General features: G+C 37.6%; 1 protein-coding gene across 1 annotated transcript; it reads left to right on the top strand.

Moving 5' to 3' along the window:
- Positions 1–3,608: 3,608 nt before the first annotated feature.
- LOC110174476 (sodium channel subunit beta-4-like) lies at positions 3,609–18,235 on the top strand. Its single transcript, XM_020940579.2, has 5 exons — positions 3,609–3,702; positions 13,583–13,734; positions 14,139–14,358; positions 14,834–14,963; positions 18,145–18,235. The coding sequence occupies exons 1-5, from the start codon at positions 3,609–3,611 to the stop codon at positions 18,233–18,235; spliced, it is 687 nt and encodes a 228-aa protein (XP_020796238.2).
- The last annotated feature ends 201 nt before the right edge of the window (positions 18,236–18,436 follow it).

The following is an 18,436-nucleotide window of genomic DNA, read 5'->3' as shown; positions in this document are numbered from 1 at the left end:
CTGATTGATTACTTATGAGATCTCTAATTCTTAGACAGACAGACAGACAGATAGATAGATAGATAGATAGATAGATAGATTCCAAAAAAAATAACCATTGACTTCAGTGAACATTCTCCCTCTACTGCAGTGTTTCCCAAACTTCTGGGGACCCATATTTTAAAAGTCACAAACCTTTGCAACCCAAGTCAATAGTCATTCTTTGTAAATCACAAAATAAAGGTGGATTTGACCATTATTAAACATTAATGAGGATATTTTCTTGTTGACTGAGTGATTGTGTCTCTCTGAACAAATAGTATTACTCAAGTTTTACACGATGAAAAACAGTCATTGAACCAGCAATAAAAGGTATCCATAAATCGCCTATTAGGACATTAAATGTAGTCCATTTCTTTTTCTTTTCAGCATTCAATTGAACCAGCAATATTGGAACAAAATAGTCAATGACATAATTACCAAAAGATTAGAAATTATACAAAACATGTCTTAATATTTCAACATGTGTCAGAACCGTATACTGTAGAACTACATGCAGGTCACGACAAGGTAAACCCCCAAAAAATCTCTCACGACCCATCTGAGGGTCTTTGGGAAACAATGCTCTACTGGATACCTTAATAGAATATACAGAATATACAAATAGTCAGCATATGGAGCCTAGTATCTTATATTAATTTGTACTCATCATTTTGCAACTATTATTTACTATTTAAATATGAAAGTTTTAACTGTTGCCATATTTACATTTCTTTCTCCTTTCAAATAAAAGATTCACTCCAGTCTAAGATCTTCTGACTCTGGCACCTTGAAATTGTACATGCGCAGTCACAGAAACTATCTCGGAATTTATTTGTTTGCAGAAATTTCCACACAGATTTTAAATTCAATTCATGTAGCTGGTTATAGTGTAGTTATTGTACATGTACGAGGTGATGTGTGGTGACAGTAGCGGAGTGCGGAAGAACACATGAATCTCGTGAGGGTCAGTCTGAGCATTGAGTTTGTGAACTTTGTCAATCCCTCACAGCCCGGTCCCATGTGAAGGCTAGGATGGACCATAAAATGTACGCGATGCTTGACTAAAGTGCAGAGGCTAAGGCATTTTTCTCTCAGGTGTGAAGGACATGTTATTACACTGTGTCGAGAAGGATGCTTAAGATTCTGTCCTCACTCTGGTCACAGTATAGTTCATACACTGTACTGGTGCGGGGATATTAGGTTTCCTTTAGATACAATGAAGACATACTCAGAGAAAATACAGACAAAATGGATCAGGAAGTGGTTTATTTAAATCATGGTTGACAAATACACAAGCATGCAGTTACAGAAGTTGCTTAAATATTCACTTCAGGTTCGTAGAGGGCTGAAAACTTGGAAAGTGCATCATACTAGATTTGTATTTAAGCATGTTACTGTAACATAATGTGTATTTGCCCTTCAAAAACTATGTTGTAATGTTGTTTTCTCATCAAAAACATACCTGCAGTTTTTTTTTTTTTTTTTTTTTTTTTTTTTTTATTCACATTCTGTTGAACAAAAGGCTAAAGGAGCTTGGAAACTACCACTACATGACATCACAAGTTGGAAAAGAGCATTTTGAGCTTTGGGGATGTAGATTAATAGTAACATGTGTGAATGAAATAAAACACAACTTAGGGTATGTTTCATGGGCTAACAACATTCTAACATGGCTAAAATCTCACAAGAGTCCATTTTGTATCATATAGGACCTTTAAGTCATTGCACAATGCTATTAATAAAACATATTTACATTGAGAAAAAAAAACACACACACACACATCTTTGTTCTTTAAAAGTGCAAATGAAGTGCAAAGATCAAATGAATGATGAGCATTGTGTTTCCCTTTAAATTATATACATTAATTAAATATAATAAATTTTAGCCTTACATAAGATGGTGAAATTTCTATAGATGGAGAGTAAAGTTGCTTATGTAACTTTTACTGCAGGCTCCGCCATTTACTTGTTGTATTGCTTAGGAATATCTGTTGCCACAGTGGGGCGCTAGTTGTGTCCTTAGGCAAGGCACTTCACCCACACTGCCTAGTATGAAAGTGGTGCGTGCGTGAGTGATGGTGGTGGTCAGAGGGGCCGATGGCGCAGATTGATAGCCTCGCTTCCATCAGTCTGCCCCAGGGTAGCTGTGACTACAATAGTAGTTTGGAGTGAATGAAGAATATTCTGTGAAATGTCTTTGAGTGTCCAGAAAAGCGCTATATAAAACTGATGCATTATTATTATAATTATTTACCTGAAAATATCCACAGTATGTTATTAAACTGATCTGACTGGGATTTGTCCAGTTATATTTGGATTATTACTATAAAAAAAAAAAAAAAAAAAAAAAAAACTGCATCACCTCTCCACATATCTGACCTATAATGCCTTATGGGGTAACCTTCTTTTCTTCATGGAGCAATGTAAGTTTAAAGTCGTACTGTGGAACATTTCCTGCCAAGCAATACAATTTAGAGACAAGCCCCTGTCAACCTTCCATCAGAAATGATACATATTCCACCTTCAGAATGTTAAAACCATTAAAATTGGTAGACTCAATATGGCAAGTTTTCTAGTTTGGACTCGAAGGTTTCTTGGGTGTTAAGGCTCAACAAAATATATTATTTACATTAACAAAGAAATTCTGCATGCGTATGTTCATGGTACAAACCCATGTGTTCCCTAATCCCAATATAGTTCTTAACACGCAATGGCTTTGGTGCACATTAACAAGATCAATACTTGAATCTTCTGGTCCATAAAACACACGCACCACAAAAACAATTACAGCGAGATTTCTTTCTGATGATGTCAACAAAGTCAGAGTCAAATAATGACTCTAGCTTAAGTGTCCATTCACCCCCCAGTCTCTCTCACCGGTTTGAACCTGCGCTTGTGATATGTAGAATGCAATAGCTCCGACCAACGTCTGACCATGAGGCTGTCTCGAGTAAGGCTGACTCAGCTGTACTGTATGTGTGTGTGGCAGCACTTCTATCACCCCCCCACCCTCTCTACCCCCTCTCCCCTCCCTGCTCCTCTCCCTCTCTCCCACCTCTGCAGTAGCTCGCTTCTCCCCGTGCCGGCTAGAGACTCCGTGCCTCTCCGCTAACTGCTGCTGGGGCTTTATAGCATCTTATTACGTGCCTCGATCCGTCAGTGTCTCCCAGTGTGGTGGGGGGGGGACCGCAACAACCAACCCACCAGCCAGCCAGCCTGCTTGCCTGCCTGCCTGCCTGCAACTGCTGCTGTACCCTGCTTAATTTTTTGCATTACCGGATGATCATCGGACAGCAACATAAAATCGGATGCAGCATTTTGTGTTACTTGCCTTTTGCCAAGAAACCTGCAAAGCCTGGACAGGAGAGGAGGGAAAGCCCCATTCAAGAATTCCTGTCCGTTCATTGCTGGGACAGAGTGCAGAGGAGGAGGAGGAGAAGAAGAGAGGGAGGGTGGAGGACTTTGGCGGTGCAGTTTAGCGTCCCAACACATTCAGAGCTGCTGCTGCAAAGACCGCAACCTGCAAACTGGAAAAATTGACAAGAGAAGGAATTATTGACATAGTGCCAGAGAGATAGGTGTTGTCGATGGTGATGGCGGACAGCACTGGTTCAAATGTCTCTAGTCGGCAGAGATCGGGGGACCTACTTCACGCTGGCTTGGCAGTGGCACTGTTACTGGGTGAGTGTAACTTCCAATGCCTCTTCCATACTGCGTAACAACAGCACGCAGTGGTAGAATGATCAGTTTATGTCAGCGTACAACTAACCAACTTTGACGAGGCTTAGGTAGGGTTACTTGTTGCTTTAAAGACAATTACGACTGAAAAACTTCACTTGAACACGGATTGAAATGGGAGCTTTCGGAGTGTAGTCAAGGTTCGCGCTAAGGTGTGGAGACCGATCAATAATATGGGGATGGAAAAGGCATTAGTCATCACTTCTAGGAGTTTGGTAGAGGTTTCAGATTCTTTGGAAGCGGACAGAGCTGGTTCGGAGCAGTATTTTGACCGAAAGTGACGTACAGTGGTGCAGTGGTGACTTGCTTAAATATTGCGTGATTGTGCTGTTACTCACTGTTGTATAAACTGACCTTACAGATGTCCCGTTACCTAATTGTACATTGAAGATCTGACGGATGAATGGTTTTCTCTGTAGTTTTGGTAGTTATTGTCAGTGTACTTCGCTAATCCACCTACTTTCTATAAGCAGTAATATGGAAGTACACGTATCACTGCATTATAAACCAAACTTACAGTAGTCCTCATTACCTAACTGTATATGGAAGATCTGACGGACGAATGGTTTTAACAATAGTTTAGCTATCGTCCGTGTACTTTGTTAATCCATGTAATTTCAATCATTTCAAAACTACTCAACATAATTCAGACTGTGTCATTATAATAGTATAGATGTGTAATTTAAAGAAAAGGGTTTGGAACACATGTGGATGACTATAGGGCTACTCCCTTCTTCCATTTTTGTCTCTCCTCCTAAGGGTGGAGTTAAACAATCATCCACCAACAACAGAGTAGCTGGTTCAAACCTTATCTGAACACATAATGTTAAAATGTGTCCTTGGGCAAGGCACTTGACTGACATTGACTCCTATCTCAGGATTACGGCTGGTTGCATATTGGAAGAACAGTCTGCTTTCAAAAATTGCTAAATCATATCTCAACTCGCAACTCAAAATAGCCAGGGAGATGAAGAAAATATAGTATTTCACGCCATTGATTTCAAGTTGGGGTCAGTGCAGGTTGGATTCTCTTTCAGCTGAAAAACTTTGGCTCTCAAAATTCTAAAAATCGAATCAGCATTTCTTCAGAAAGTGTATCATAAAACAGGGAACGCATACAGCTTTCATAACCACAAAAGGCACAGATATCTGAAAACATTTGCATACGAAATACAGTTATGTCCTCTTTCCCAGCTCCGTAGGCCTGTCTGTGCACCTGGAAGCTCACACCAGGTGGTTGGAAAAAAGAACAAGGACAATGAAAGAGGTCGTGATTTACAAGCGCTGTATTTATAGGCTACTATTTGTACTGTACTTTATTGGTCTGATGACTCAACGCAAGGTGTGTGGATTTTCATCATGGCCTAATGCTGGCTCAACATTTGCGATGCTGTTTTTATTTTTTTATTTTTTTTACAGGGCAGATTACGGACTACAGGTTTCAAGGTCAATTTTGTCTAAAGAGTTTTAAGGTTCATTGATGAGACAATAGGCATTTCAAAACAGAACACTTTTAATGCTGTCAAGATTTTCAGACCTTTTTCAAATGGCCTTTTTAAAATTTCTTTGCAACTAATTAAAACTATTTCTTCTTCATATAAAGACCTGCTTGTTTCTGCCTATAAGCTCCACAGTATGACATTAAACAGCTCTACACTCTATTTATTAAATTTTAGGTGGCTTTATAGCTCAAAAATACCTAGAGAAACAAGCATTCTGACTGTGAGCGGTGATGCCTCTCTACAGATCTGACCTGTAACTCCAAGTTTGGTCTCCATGAACAAAGAAAGGTTCATCTCCATGGGGAAAAGCATTTGACAGACCCTCCACCAGAAAAGTAACACAATGCAATTACAATGCTTTGCTATGATGACCCTGAAAAAGAGGGGTAGGAATTAGTTATCATGAAGGAAAATGAATAAGAGATGTGGTTCATATAAAATGTATATTAACTGCTGGAATTGTGAGCATTTACTAGTTTAAATTGCTTTATGTAACATTTAAATTACATTACATTTATTCAGAAAATGACCCACTGACCAAACGTGAAGAAAGAAAATGAACAGCCTGTCTCGTTGGAAATATGACACTTAGATTATCCATATTGAATTACATATAAAACATCCATTCTCTGTATGCATGGGGTTGCCATGAGGTCTCCAAAGATCTGACCTGTAACTTGATCATGTGGCATCACTTGCTTGTCTCCATGGATATAAGAAAATGTAAATGCCATACTGTGTAGCATTCCAGGTAAAGCAATAACATCTCCATGGAGACGGGGGTGGATCCTTCCCCAGAAAAAGTTACAAAGTGCACATTTAAGCATGAAAACTATATATAACAAACACTGTACTCTTCATTAGGGCTGGGTATCATTAAGAAGTTGCACATACGATACATACCTCGATACGTAGGCCATGATACGATACATACCTCGATACGTAGGCCATGATACGATACATACCTCGATACGTAGGCCATGATACGATACATACCTCGATACGTAGGCCATGATACGATACATACCTCGATACGTAGGCCATGATACGATACATACCTCGATACGTAGGCCATGATACGATACATACCTCGATACGTAGGCCATGATATGATACATATCTCGATACAGTGCACTTTTGTTTTGATATATTTCAAATCAATTCGATAAGGTCCAATAAAAATAAATCTAAATCATGGCTGTGATACTAAAAGTCTTTGTTAAATGACTTCTTGTGCAAAGTTAATATGAAACACATGAAACACACCCATTTTACTCATCAAAACAGTGAAAATGTCAAATGTGTTGCATAAATGAGTTTCCTTCCTCTAAACAAGCAACAAAACTGTAGCTCTATAACAAAATAATTAGTAAAATATACCAAAAAATACTGTTGGTGATAAATCGATACAGCAGCCCACGATATCGATACTGTATCATCACATTTAACCATATGATATATCCATATTTATATACTCTTCTATTGAGATTATGTTGAATGTTTCACCCCGGGCCATAAAGAAAAGTAATCTCCTGCTATTGCTTTTCCTGTGAATTAGTCATAGTTTTTGGACACTGGAATTATTAAATGACATATCGAATTATATTCCAACTGCTACATCACCATTTTTATGGAAGTAAACTGATTTACAGCCCTTTAAGTCTGCAGCCACAGCAAAATGAAAACACCTACTCAGCTCAGCGATTTGGTCAAGCGGGCCTGTCTTTCTTGGTCTTTCTTGCTTTTCCTGCAAAAACTTATAACAGGCCCAGGTTAACGATATATATGTACTGTAAAATAACTGCAGCTGGTGTCAAAATCACATAGAATCCTTACCGTCAAATCTGGGCCATGTTTTTGCACCAATGTGAACGTAGCTTTGTGCCCACTGGGAAATGGTATGAAATGTCCATGAAAACGGAACAGGGAAACTAGGCCAGTGGAGGTTATAGAATAGAACGAAAAGCATGAACCAGCCAGCGCGGTTTTCTACTATTAACGTGCTGCTTTTATTACCACGCCGTTTATTCACTGACATCCACAGCTGTTAATTTCACTAATTACCAGCTCTAGCCATTCACCTTGAAGATGACTCGCACTCAGCTGACCTCTAGCTCCCATGCTGTCACCATTATAACCATCCATAACCTATATATACCAGCGCCTCCATAAGTCTTTTTTTCTGTCTCTACCCCCTTGTTCTCCTTAGATCAATGTAAGAGGTGATCCTGTCCTCAAGATGTCTCCATGGGTTTACACTGAAAATACATTAACCCTATCATCCCTGGACTACTTCATATAAAAAGAAAAAACAACTCACCTTGACAGTCGACCAAGGACACACACACACACACATATCTACACGCATGTTGGGCTTCCATGTTTCTTACATTACATGGATTTACTTACATTTCTTGGAGACTGATACTAACCCTAACCATAGTCATTATTTGCCTAACCTTCCATTGAAGCTTTTAGGCATTACAGCGTCCTCTGTTGTCAGCAACACGATTGAGCAATTAGAAAAGAAACAAATAAAGCCACTAAGCAATATGGGTGCTATGCTAAGAGAGCCATGTGTTTGCTGTGAACACAGTTTGATCACGGATGGTTTATGGACTTTAAAATTACACAGGACGTGCTCAGATTTTTACCTATGACACAACAATCTAGGCACAATGAAAAAAATGAAATAATAATAATAATAATAATAATAATAGAAAATAAATAAATGAATGCTCAGAGAAGACGACTTTGGAGTAACTGATTATTTTATGTTTTTTTGTTGTTTTTTTTCAACGGAGGAAACTTTTAAACCAGGTTGCTGGGCTAATAATAAAGAATTTATCAGACTACAGTTTTCAAGGTCAATTTTGTCTACAAAGTTTTAAGGTTCACTGATGAGAGAATATTCATTTCAAAACAGAACACTTAATATTGCCAAGATTTTCAGACTTTTTTCCAATGACATAAAACTGTTTGCAACTAATTTAAACAATTTCTTCTTTATATATAGACCTGCTTGTTTCTATGGATATGCCATTGCTCTGCCTGGAAGGTCCACAGTGTGACATTACTGCATTTATTAAATTATAGGTGGATTTGTAGCTCAAAAAATCTAGAAAAACAGGTATTCTGTGAGTATGCAGTACATGTTCAGATTTTTACCTATATACAACAACAATCTAGGCAAAATAAAAAAAAAAAAAAAAGTGTGAGTTGAGTGAGAAACGAGTGCTTAAGAAGATGGCTTTGGAGTAATTGATTAATTAAACAAGTGCTATACAACTCCATGTATGTTTTTTTTTTTTTTTTTATTTTTTTATGAAGGAAACCTTTAAACCATGTTGCTAATGTAATAATAAAAAAATTTATTAGACTACAGTTTTCAAGGTGAATTTTGTCCAAAGGCTCTTAAGATTCATTGATGAAAGAATAGGCATTTCAAAACAGAACACTTTTAATGTTGACAAGATTTTCAGACCTTTTTGAAAAGACATAAGACTGTAACTAATTTAAACAATTTCTTCTTTACATATAGACCTGCTTGTTTCTATGGATATGTCATTGCTCTGTCTGGAAGGTCCACAGTGTGACGTTAACCAGCTCTACCCTGCACTTATTAAATTATAGGTGGCTTTATAGCTCAAAAATACCTAGAAAAACAGGTATTCTGACTGTGAGCGGGAATGAAATTATGTAGGGCAGGCTCAGATTTTTACCTATGATGCAACAATCTAGGCAAAATGAAAAAAAAAAAAAGAGTGCTCAGAGAAGATGACTTTCAAGTAACTGATTAAGTAAACAAGCTTTATATGACTCCGTGTATGTTTTTTTTTTTTTTTTTTTTTTTTTTTTAACCATGTTGCTAATCTAATCATAGAGAATTTAAAGGATTCCAAGAAGGAGGCATGTCCCCACATGTATAGAGTTTTGAGTCGTTCCCACAATGTGATAATTCGCTGCCCACTGGAACACATGCGGACAGGCAGATGTCTTTGGCTCCATTAGGATTCCCGATTCAGATATTGATGTTTCCCATTTGGGACATGGAGAGATACTTGATAGTGGGGCTAAAAATACCATGTACTACGCCACACATGATATGGACACACACGTGCACTGGGGCCCGCACTGATAGCTGCTGCTGCTGCCGCCGCTGCTGCGACTGGTGCAGGGGGAACGAGATGAATGACAGGGAAGTGGAGTGATAGTAAAACGGGGGCGTAGAACAAGGGAGCAGGAGGAGGAGGTGTGAAGTTTATTTCTGGATTCTAAAGGAGGTGCTTATTACAAGGATTCTACCCATCATTGTAGGAGGGCTCTGATGGTTTGCCCAGCCAGTGAATCGTGAAAATATGTTAGTGCAATGAATTGTTTTTAATAAAGTCACTGGGCTGGTCCTTTAAAGTGTGTATGACAGCTTTTGATGATTCTCAAATTTTAATATAATCTGGAGGGATAATACCTGGTGGAAATATAAATGGTAATTTTACACAAATCAAAGCGCAATTTGTGAAGAAAACTTGAAAAATAAATTACAGGAAGAGGAGAGTTCTGTTTTAGAGAGTCTCATATTGATGATGTCACTCTAGGGAGAATTTAATCCAAAAGTTTTGCACAATTTACACAAAAAACACACTTTTTTCTCAAACATCTAAACATTATTTAATCAAAATAAAAGCGTTTTCTGATATTTTCATCTGTCAAATAATGATCTCTGAGTACTTTTAAGGAGTTTGGGCCCAGTGTACCACATGGTTACTAGGTAACAGTTATGCAATTTCGTAGTATAATGTAATTTCGTAATAAATTTGCCAACACGGAAGTGAAATTTTAAACCTAAAAAATGGCCAAACTCTGATGGGTTTTTTTTCTTCATATTTTTAATAAAATCTTAAATATAATGATCTTAATTGTGTTTAAGTAAAATTACTTGTTCAACCTGTCATAGGCACTTTCAATATTAATCACTTCAAGATCGAGTCGTTTCAAATTGTTTTGATTTGATTGATGATTTTATTTATTTAAGTATTAATTTATGTATTTGGATATGTATCTATGTATCTATCTACCTATCTAATTATGTTTATGTTAATGAAATAAATACTAAAGACCATTTTGTTTCTTTGTTTTTCAAAAAGATAAATCATAATAATAATCAGAAATCAAGATCGATTTACTTTTTTCCCCCTAATTTATAGTATTGTGATGCCCATTATTTGTTTTCCACATATTCACACAGTTTGCTGAAGCCTAGGTTGCCCAAGAGCACAATGTATATAGTATACACAGTATATAATGTCACTGGCAACAATTGATTCACCAAACTTATATGGACAAGAATTCCCTGCCATTCATGACTGATGTACAAATCCATGTCCATGCACTGTCTCCAACTGTATAAGGGAAGGTTCTTGGCTGTTCGGATGATGCCCCCACCCAAAAACACACAGGTCAATGCTGCATTTTAGTTCTTTGTTGCAGAGTGTGACAACTTTATGTTTTTGATTGATTGATTGATTAAAAATCGTTATATCCATGATCTCGTCTCATTACTTGAATTAAAATGGAGTGGTTATACTGGCTTGTCGCCAAAACTGTCAGTTGCAAAAACCGTCATTGTGTCCTTATGCAAGGCACTTTACCCACATTGCCTTGTATGAAAGTGGTGTGTGCGTGAGTGATGGTGGTGGTTGGAGGGGACAATGGCACAGATTGGCAGACTTGCTACCATCAGTGTGACCCAGGACAGCTGTGGTTACAATACAGTAGTAGTTTACCACCGAGGGAGGAGTGAATGAATAATGCTCTGTAAAGTGTCTTTGAGTGTCCAGAAAAGCCCTATATAAAACTGAGGCCTTATTATTTTATTATTATTATTAACTCACTATTAATAATATACAAAGACAGCATTCAGTGCAGCACATTACATTAACCATGTCATAAACTGGATCCAGAAATAGGTGCAGTCTTGTAAACAACTGTCAATTTCCCATCACTGTCAAATGGTCTCTACACATAGTTCTTATAGGGTCACCTTTTCCATTAGGATGCAATGTAATTCTAGATTTTGGGAGAAAGATTTGACGTAATGCAATCCAATGCCTTGAATCTATGCACTTATTTAGTTAGTCTGCCTCAGCAGAGCACAGGTTTAAAAGCATCCGCAATGGAACAATCTCGAAATGCATGAAGTGATACACGACCTGAAACAGGAGACACATCCAGTGAATGCCCAGGAAATATTTAACAGCAATTTTCATATAAATTTCAGACAAAGTTAATTGATTTAATTTTCAAATATTGTATTTCCAAATACACACAAGAAAGGTTGAATAAATTCTAACTAGCAATCTACTTTTGCTAATGTCTAATTAAATACAAAGATTATTTCATAGTATGTGAAAATATATATATTTTTTTAATTAAAAGACAATTAAATATGTCTGTTTGTATTCTGTTTTTATATTTTTTAGGGTACCAGTACTGGTTTTCTGCACTGGTATATTTTTCAATACCTTTTCAAGTATTGATCATAATCATAAAAAAGTGTCCTACCAGTAGTATCTTAACTTTTTTTTTTTTTTTAAACTGTACTTTACTGCTGCTTTAATTTTAACAAAGCTTGTAGTATTAATCATTATGTTTAAAAGGATATGATTAAGGCAGTGGAGATTTACACTCTATTATATTGTAACTTTGAACTTACACTGAGGTCATTCATACAAAGGGGAAATTCCCTGGTTATTAAAGGAGCACAGTCTAACTTCTGGTGGAGTTAGTCTGCAACTTGCTTGTTTTCATGGAGGTATTATTGCTGTGTTTGGAATATTCCACAGTATGGCCTTTAGTACAAGCACAATCATCTTTAAAGCCGCTTAGATGCCACTTTATAATGACTATAAGCCTAATGCACAAATAGTTTGTTAAGAATTATTCAGGGGTTAGGAGTTAGGATAGTTGCTAAACCATTTGTAATTAAACTATTTGTGTATGATGTAGGTCAATTAAGCTGTAGTTATTATAAAGTGTTACATTTTTTTAGCATATATTTTACAAGTAAACATCAGTAAATAGGTCGCGGGTTAGATTCCCTGCATTGCTGCACTTCCTTCAGAGCCACAGAGTCATCCAAGTGCTCAGACACATGTAAAAGTGAAATGTGATCTCAAGCAGATCTGTGTGTGATGAGCTTTAAAAATAGGTCCCCAGTGTGTGACACTTACACCAGCTGTTAGTTCAAAACATGGGCAGAACCCACCGCCCCGAAACACGAGACCCCTCATCCCTGTCAGGCTACAAGGTCGGCGTGCAATGGACTTGGATGTGACTTTTAAATTGTGCAGGCAAATACTGTCCAAGGTTTCGTGAGAGCTTACATTTTATGTTGAATGCACAGTGAAGTACTAAAATAATACACATTTCTATATTACAGAAAATTTACTTTTGTGAGCTTTAAGACGTGTTAGAATGTTGTTAACTCCTCAAAAACATACCTGGAGTTGTTTTTTGTTTCATTCACAAATGTCCAACCTTTTGTTATTAGTCTGTCTACATCTCCGAATCTCAAAATGCTCTGTTCCACCTTGTGATGTCATGTAGTGTTATTTTTCAGCAGCTACCTTTTACATTTAGTTCAGTAGAGATTGGCAATTCCAGAGCTGATATTACCCAAAGATAGTATAAGTGTATAGAGTTTAAAAACACAGTGGAGCTAAGAAAAACTCAGCCTAAATATGGGGGGTTTGGCTTTCAAACATGTGTGAATGGAACAAAATAAAACTGTGGGTATGTTTGTGATATTATACATTATATACAACATAACATAGATCAGAAAATAGTGTAGCATGTGCCCTTTTAGAAATGTGTTGTTAATGTAGTGTTAAAAAGAGGCTGAACAACATGACCCATGGTGCAGAATGGAAGCACTGCTTCCCATCAGTCTACAATACATATACAATCTACATATACAATACAATAGTATCTTATCACCACTCAGTATGGACTGAATGAGCAATAACAGTAAACATGGACCAAATTTTCCAGGAAATGAGTGCGATTCCCCACTGATTCCAGCATCATTATATAAAAATAAAATTTGACAAAGCAGACTTTATTCATGAATGGTGTTTTGTGTGAATGAACTTCATCATTCAGACATGCAGTGCATGCTCGTCAAACACACTAGTTTCCATAAATGCCCCCTGTTCATCATTAAAAGTCTTAGAAGTCCATAGTGCAAAGATCATTAATGTTCTTGTAAAGTCAGAGTTGGTTATAATATCTTCATGTGTCATGTGTGTATCATGTGTTTTCAGGTATCTGGAGTGTTGCTGGATTAGAGGTCTCCACAGGAAAAGTGTCCACGCTGGAAGCCATGAACGGCTCCACAGTGCTGCTGCCATGTACCTACTCCTCCTGCATCGGCATCAAGAACCTCTACTTCAACTGGACCAAAAATGGAACCATGGTCCTGCACTTTTATGAATATTATTCCAAGAGATCAAACCATAAGAAGCATGGAAAATAACTAATGACTAAAAAGAAAATAACTTTGTAATGTTAGCTACATTAAAAAGCATCGGAATTACAGAAAACAGCACAAGTCCCAATCGTCCATAAGCACTGATGTCTCTCTGCTTATGTCAAACACTCATAATGGAATATGCGGATTGGGGTTGAACTCAGCGGAAATCTGTTGAATTACTCAAGTTCAGTATAAAACACTAATCTAAAATGTTACTAAAACTGCATAAAAAAAGTAGTACTTTGAATAAACTTTTTTAATTTTGGAAGTTCTTTAAGTTAAGCACAAATATGTAACTGTACCTTTACTCAAGTACAAATGTTCATATTGTGTGTGTTCCGTTGCAGCTCTGTGAGGCTGTGATTCCTATTGAGGGAGTAGAACCTAAAGTGTCCGTGTTTCATGAGCGTGTGGAGTTTGTGGGCTCCTCCAAATCCAACAACATTTCCATCCTGCTGTGGAACATCACCTTTGAAGATGAAGGGGAGTATGTTTGCTTCGCCAAGAACCCAAAGGAGAAAAACCGAAACCACAGTGCAATCTTCACCTTGATAGTAGTGGACCAAGGTATGTCACTAACCGGACAACTCTGGCTGACGACTGCTACTGAAGATACTCTAGATTGCCAAAAGACTTTTTAATTTAGATTGAAATCTCTTTTAAGTAGAAGGCACGGTAAAAGGTGCTTTCAACTTGGTGTTAAACTGGGACTAAACTCTGAACTAAATCAAGATTAGATCAGGACTAACCCAGACTAGAACGGACCTAAACCAGGAACAAACCAGGACTATTGTGAACACACACTCTAGGGCTTGTTTCAAATAGAACTTTAACATTACAACTTTGAAATAGTTTGAAATATCTTCCAAATTTGATATTGAATTACAAATATGTTTTGTGATAAGAGCTGTGAAAGTAGACAAAATGAAAATGTGCTGTGTTTTATACAGCTTCAGGAGTTTTAAGGAGATAAGTCAGAAAAAACATAAATGAACTGCTCTTAATCCTGCAAAGTATTCTGAACTTTAATATTTCTTTTCAGTGAAGGAGGTTGACAACACACTGACAGTGATCATAGTGTCAGTGCTGGGTGGAGTCATTGGCTTAGTTATCCTCATCATGGTCATAAAGGCTTTGGTGGTCCGCTTCCTGTGCAAGGGCGACGAGAAGAAGTAAGTCAACTGTTATTATTGAAGTTATGCCATTGTGGAATACAGTTTATTTGCTTTATCACAGTTATTGTATTGAAATCCGATAGTCCAGAGTCACTGAGAGAAAGAATGTATTTTTATTTAGACCTGCTGACATCCTTGGACCACCTTTGCTAATAGTTCACAGAAATAGTTCATGCCAGTACGTCGTTAAGGTTAGTGGTGTCAGATAGTCATGGGGAGAGGCACTGACTATCAACATACAGTATTTCAAGCAGCCCTACAATTGTAAAGCAAGCTCAGAATCCATAGACTTGAACAATCAACACATTATGGTAGTGTCGGTATAATCCAGTTGTCCAGGTATGTTCAATCGCAAAAAAAATGTATTTTATGGACTTATTGGGTGCACCTGAAGATAAGCCGCATCAACAAAATTTTAACAAAATTTTTAAATTGTACATATATAAGCCACACCTGAATATAAGCCGCAGGTGTCCACGTCTTCAAGAACGTTATAAAGTTTGGGCCATCTGCTTTTATCGCCTCTGAAAGCTTTTGTCGTCTTTTTGCATTGAGTCAGTTCGTCACGCTTCCATCGCCAAAATCTCACCAGTGACTCATTGATGCCGAGCTCACGTACAGCAGCTCTGTTTCCTTCTTCCACAGCCACATCAATACCGTTAACTTAAAAGCTGCATCATAAGCATACGTCTTTGTGTGTTTTCCATGAGGAGGGTGTGTGTTTGAAGTGCAAAATAACTGTTCAAAACACAATCAAACAAGCATCTTCCACCCTCGTCTCTTCCCGCACTCTACTGCGCATGTCTCCTGCAGAAAGAGTCTTTGTCCTGTCTGTATCATGTCAGTGTCTCATAGGATTTCAGCACATTTCAGCCTCTCTCAGGGACGGGGTTAGTTCTATCTATCAAGTGGATATCCGGATACTGAAGTTTGAGACGTTTCTTCTTTTCATTTACACATACTGATAAGACATATCCCTCTAACTAAACTTTTTTAGAATCATAACTTATTTTATCACACAGCGCTAAACTATTTGAGTGTGCTTCATCTTCATGTTATCCCTAGATCTATAGATCCGCTGTGTTACCCGCACAGACAGCGATGCTTTCTGGCTGTCTGCTGTGTTGCCAAACCACAGACCGTATATGTATGAATGGACAATGTGCCAAACAAAGAATCCATCAATATATTAGCCGCATCGTTTTATTAGGGTTCAAAGTGTGAGAAAAAACTTGTGGCTTATAGTCCGGAAATTACGGAAATTCTTTCAACGGGACAATTTTTGCATTAGCTGTTTTTTTAGGAATGGATATGTTTTGTCACTCAGAACTGAAGAAGCTGCTTGGATGAGAGACAGAACATATTCTGTCTTAAAATCTTTTGTCCTCTTGACAGAATTGTCTTTCTGACATACTTTTCTTGTAGGTGCATTATGACCTGTGATCATAGATAGGAATATCTGTACAGAAACGTCAACAAGGACCTAGCAGTAGATGTCCTTGATATGACAGTGCTGTGAAAAATTCCCTATCCTAGTCTGTGACAAAGTGGGTTTTGTGGTTACTTCATCCCATTTTTATTTTTTTTTTTTAATTTGCCACTTCTTTTTTATGTTCTTAATTATACCATACTAATACCATAGAGCATACACAATTAAATAACTCTCCTTTTTATAAGCATAGGTTAGGGTCATGGGCCAGATCTTGTGGAGGAGTAAACTGTCTGGAGTCATTTGTGTTTTTCTAGGTGCCTGTATTTTGATTTAAGTTTTGGGGACTTTCTGTGTAGTTGTGTGCACGTGGTTATGTTATAGCTAATTTAAGTTACATATTTTCTTACTTATTTTGTAATGGTGTTATTTTACATGCACAGCCAAAGTAATCTTTTAATCCATTTTGTCAGGTGTTTTGTCAGACACTTTTTGTTATAATTTTCTCGTACTTCAACCACATTGTCTCAGCTTCCCTATGTACAATAGTCTATGTAACAACTAGGGGTGGGAAACAGTTTCCACAAAACGAGACACGAGACTGGATGTACAAGAATGAGGTCAGATGAGATTTTGACAATATTTTACTCTTATTAAATTGTGTAATCCAGTTCCCAGTTTGAATCTCACAATTTTGAATTTACTTTCTTTCTTATTTTTTTTTATTTTTTCTGTAGCACTGCTTTACGTGACTACAACTTCTCAAAAAATGCATCTTGCCAGTACAGTCTGGAATTTTGGACATTTTCTAGTTAGTCAGAGTGTTGGAGATGTGTGAAGACACTTTTTGAAATATTCCATCCAGTCCTTGTATTTGCAGAGGTCACTGGTGCTAGGCTAGTGCATGTCAATGGCCATAGTTATCCTGCCACTAAAAACAGTCTTACCCACTCCACAAAACACCTGCGGCAAATCTGTTTTTACGCCATAGTATCGATGTGAATGTCTGCGTCAATATAATAATTTTAGAAGTAAAACCAACTTTGCATTTGAAGGATTTATGTCTGAGCAGCAGCAGCGAGTTGTACTTCCTGATAGAAAGCTTGGCAGGGGCGGACTGATATCACCTAGTACCTATCTTACCGGCAAAGTAAAATTCTGCTGCTGCTGAGAAAATAGTCCCTCAAAGTGCAGCGATTCATGCCATGCAAGGTTAGGTTTATTTCAAACATTATTCTATCAACACAGACATTTACACTGATAGTCTGGTAAGAAATGCTTCAAGTGTTTTGGGGAGTGGGTAAGACTGTTTTTAGTGGCAGGATAACTATGGCCATTGACATGCACTAGCCTAGCACCAGCGACCTCTGCAAATACAAAGACTGATGGAATATTTTAGTGTTTAAGTGTCTTCGCACATCTCCAACATTATGGCTAACTAGGAAATGAGGTCCTATGTCCAAAATTCCGGACTGTCCCTTTAACTTTTTTTTATCCAATGCAAAGTTCATTTTCAGCGTGTGCGCAATTTTACAATTTGTCTCATGACATCTTACGGCATGAGATATTGTGCCATCCCTAGTAGCAACCACAGACTGAGGCTAGACCTATTTACGACTGACTTTGAGCATAGGTCTGTAGCTGCTCTGTGTTCACTCAGTGCTCCAGACAGGTTGCCGCAGTGACACTGAAGGATGTGTCTGATGGTACAAGAGTATACCCTAACCTCTGCTGCCTCTCTGTCCACAGTAAAGAGTGCCTGGTGAGCTCAGGGAACGACAACACAGAGAATGGACTTTCAGGAGCCAAAGGAGAAAAACAAGGGACACCAAAAGCCTGAGCCCCAGCAGAGGCCAGTACGGCTCTATGATTGTATATATGTTAGACAAATGTACAATGCTGTTATCAGAGGACTGTTTTATCCAATAGGCTAACAAATACATGTGAATACTTATTTATTTTTTAATCATGCTTGAAGTGTAATACTACGTGCGTAGGCTGGATCACTTAAACACATACTAAAAAAATGTCTTCAGTATTT

The sequence above is a fragment of the Boleophthalmus pectinirostris genome, unplaced genomic scaffold (assembly GCF_026225935.1).
Source record: "Boleophthalmus pectinirostris isolate CB_2022bp ecotype Guang Dong unplaced genomic scaffold, ASM2622593v1 HiC_scaffold_9, whole genome shotgun sequence".
In the NCBI taxonomy this organism is placed as follows: Eukaryota; Metazoa; Chordata; class Actinopteri; order Gobiiformes; family Gobiidae; genus Boleophthalmus; species Boleophthalmus pectinirostris.
The sequence above is the reverse complement of the archived record's forward strand: the minus strand, read 5'-3'. Positions and strand labels throughout refer to the sequence as shown.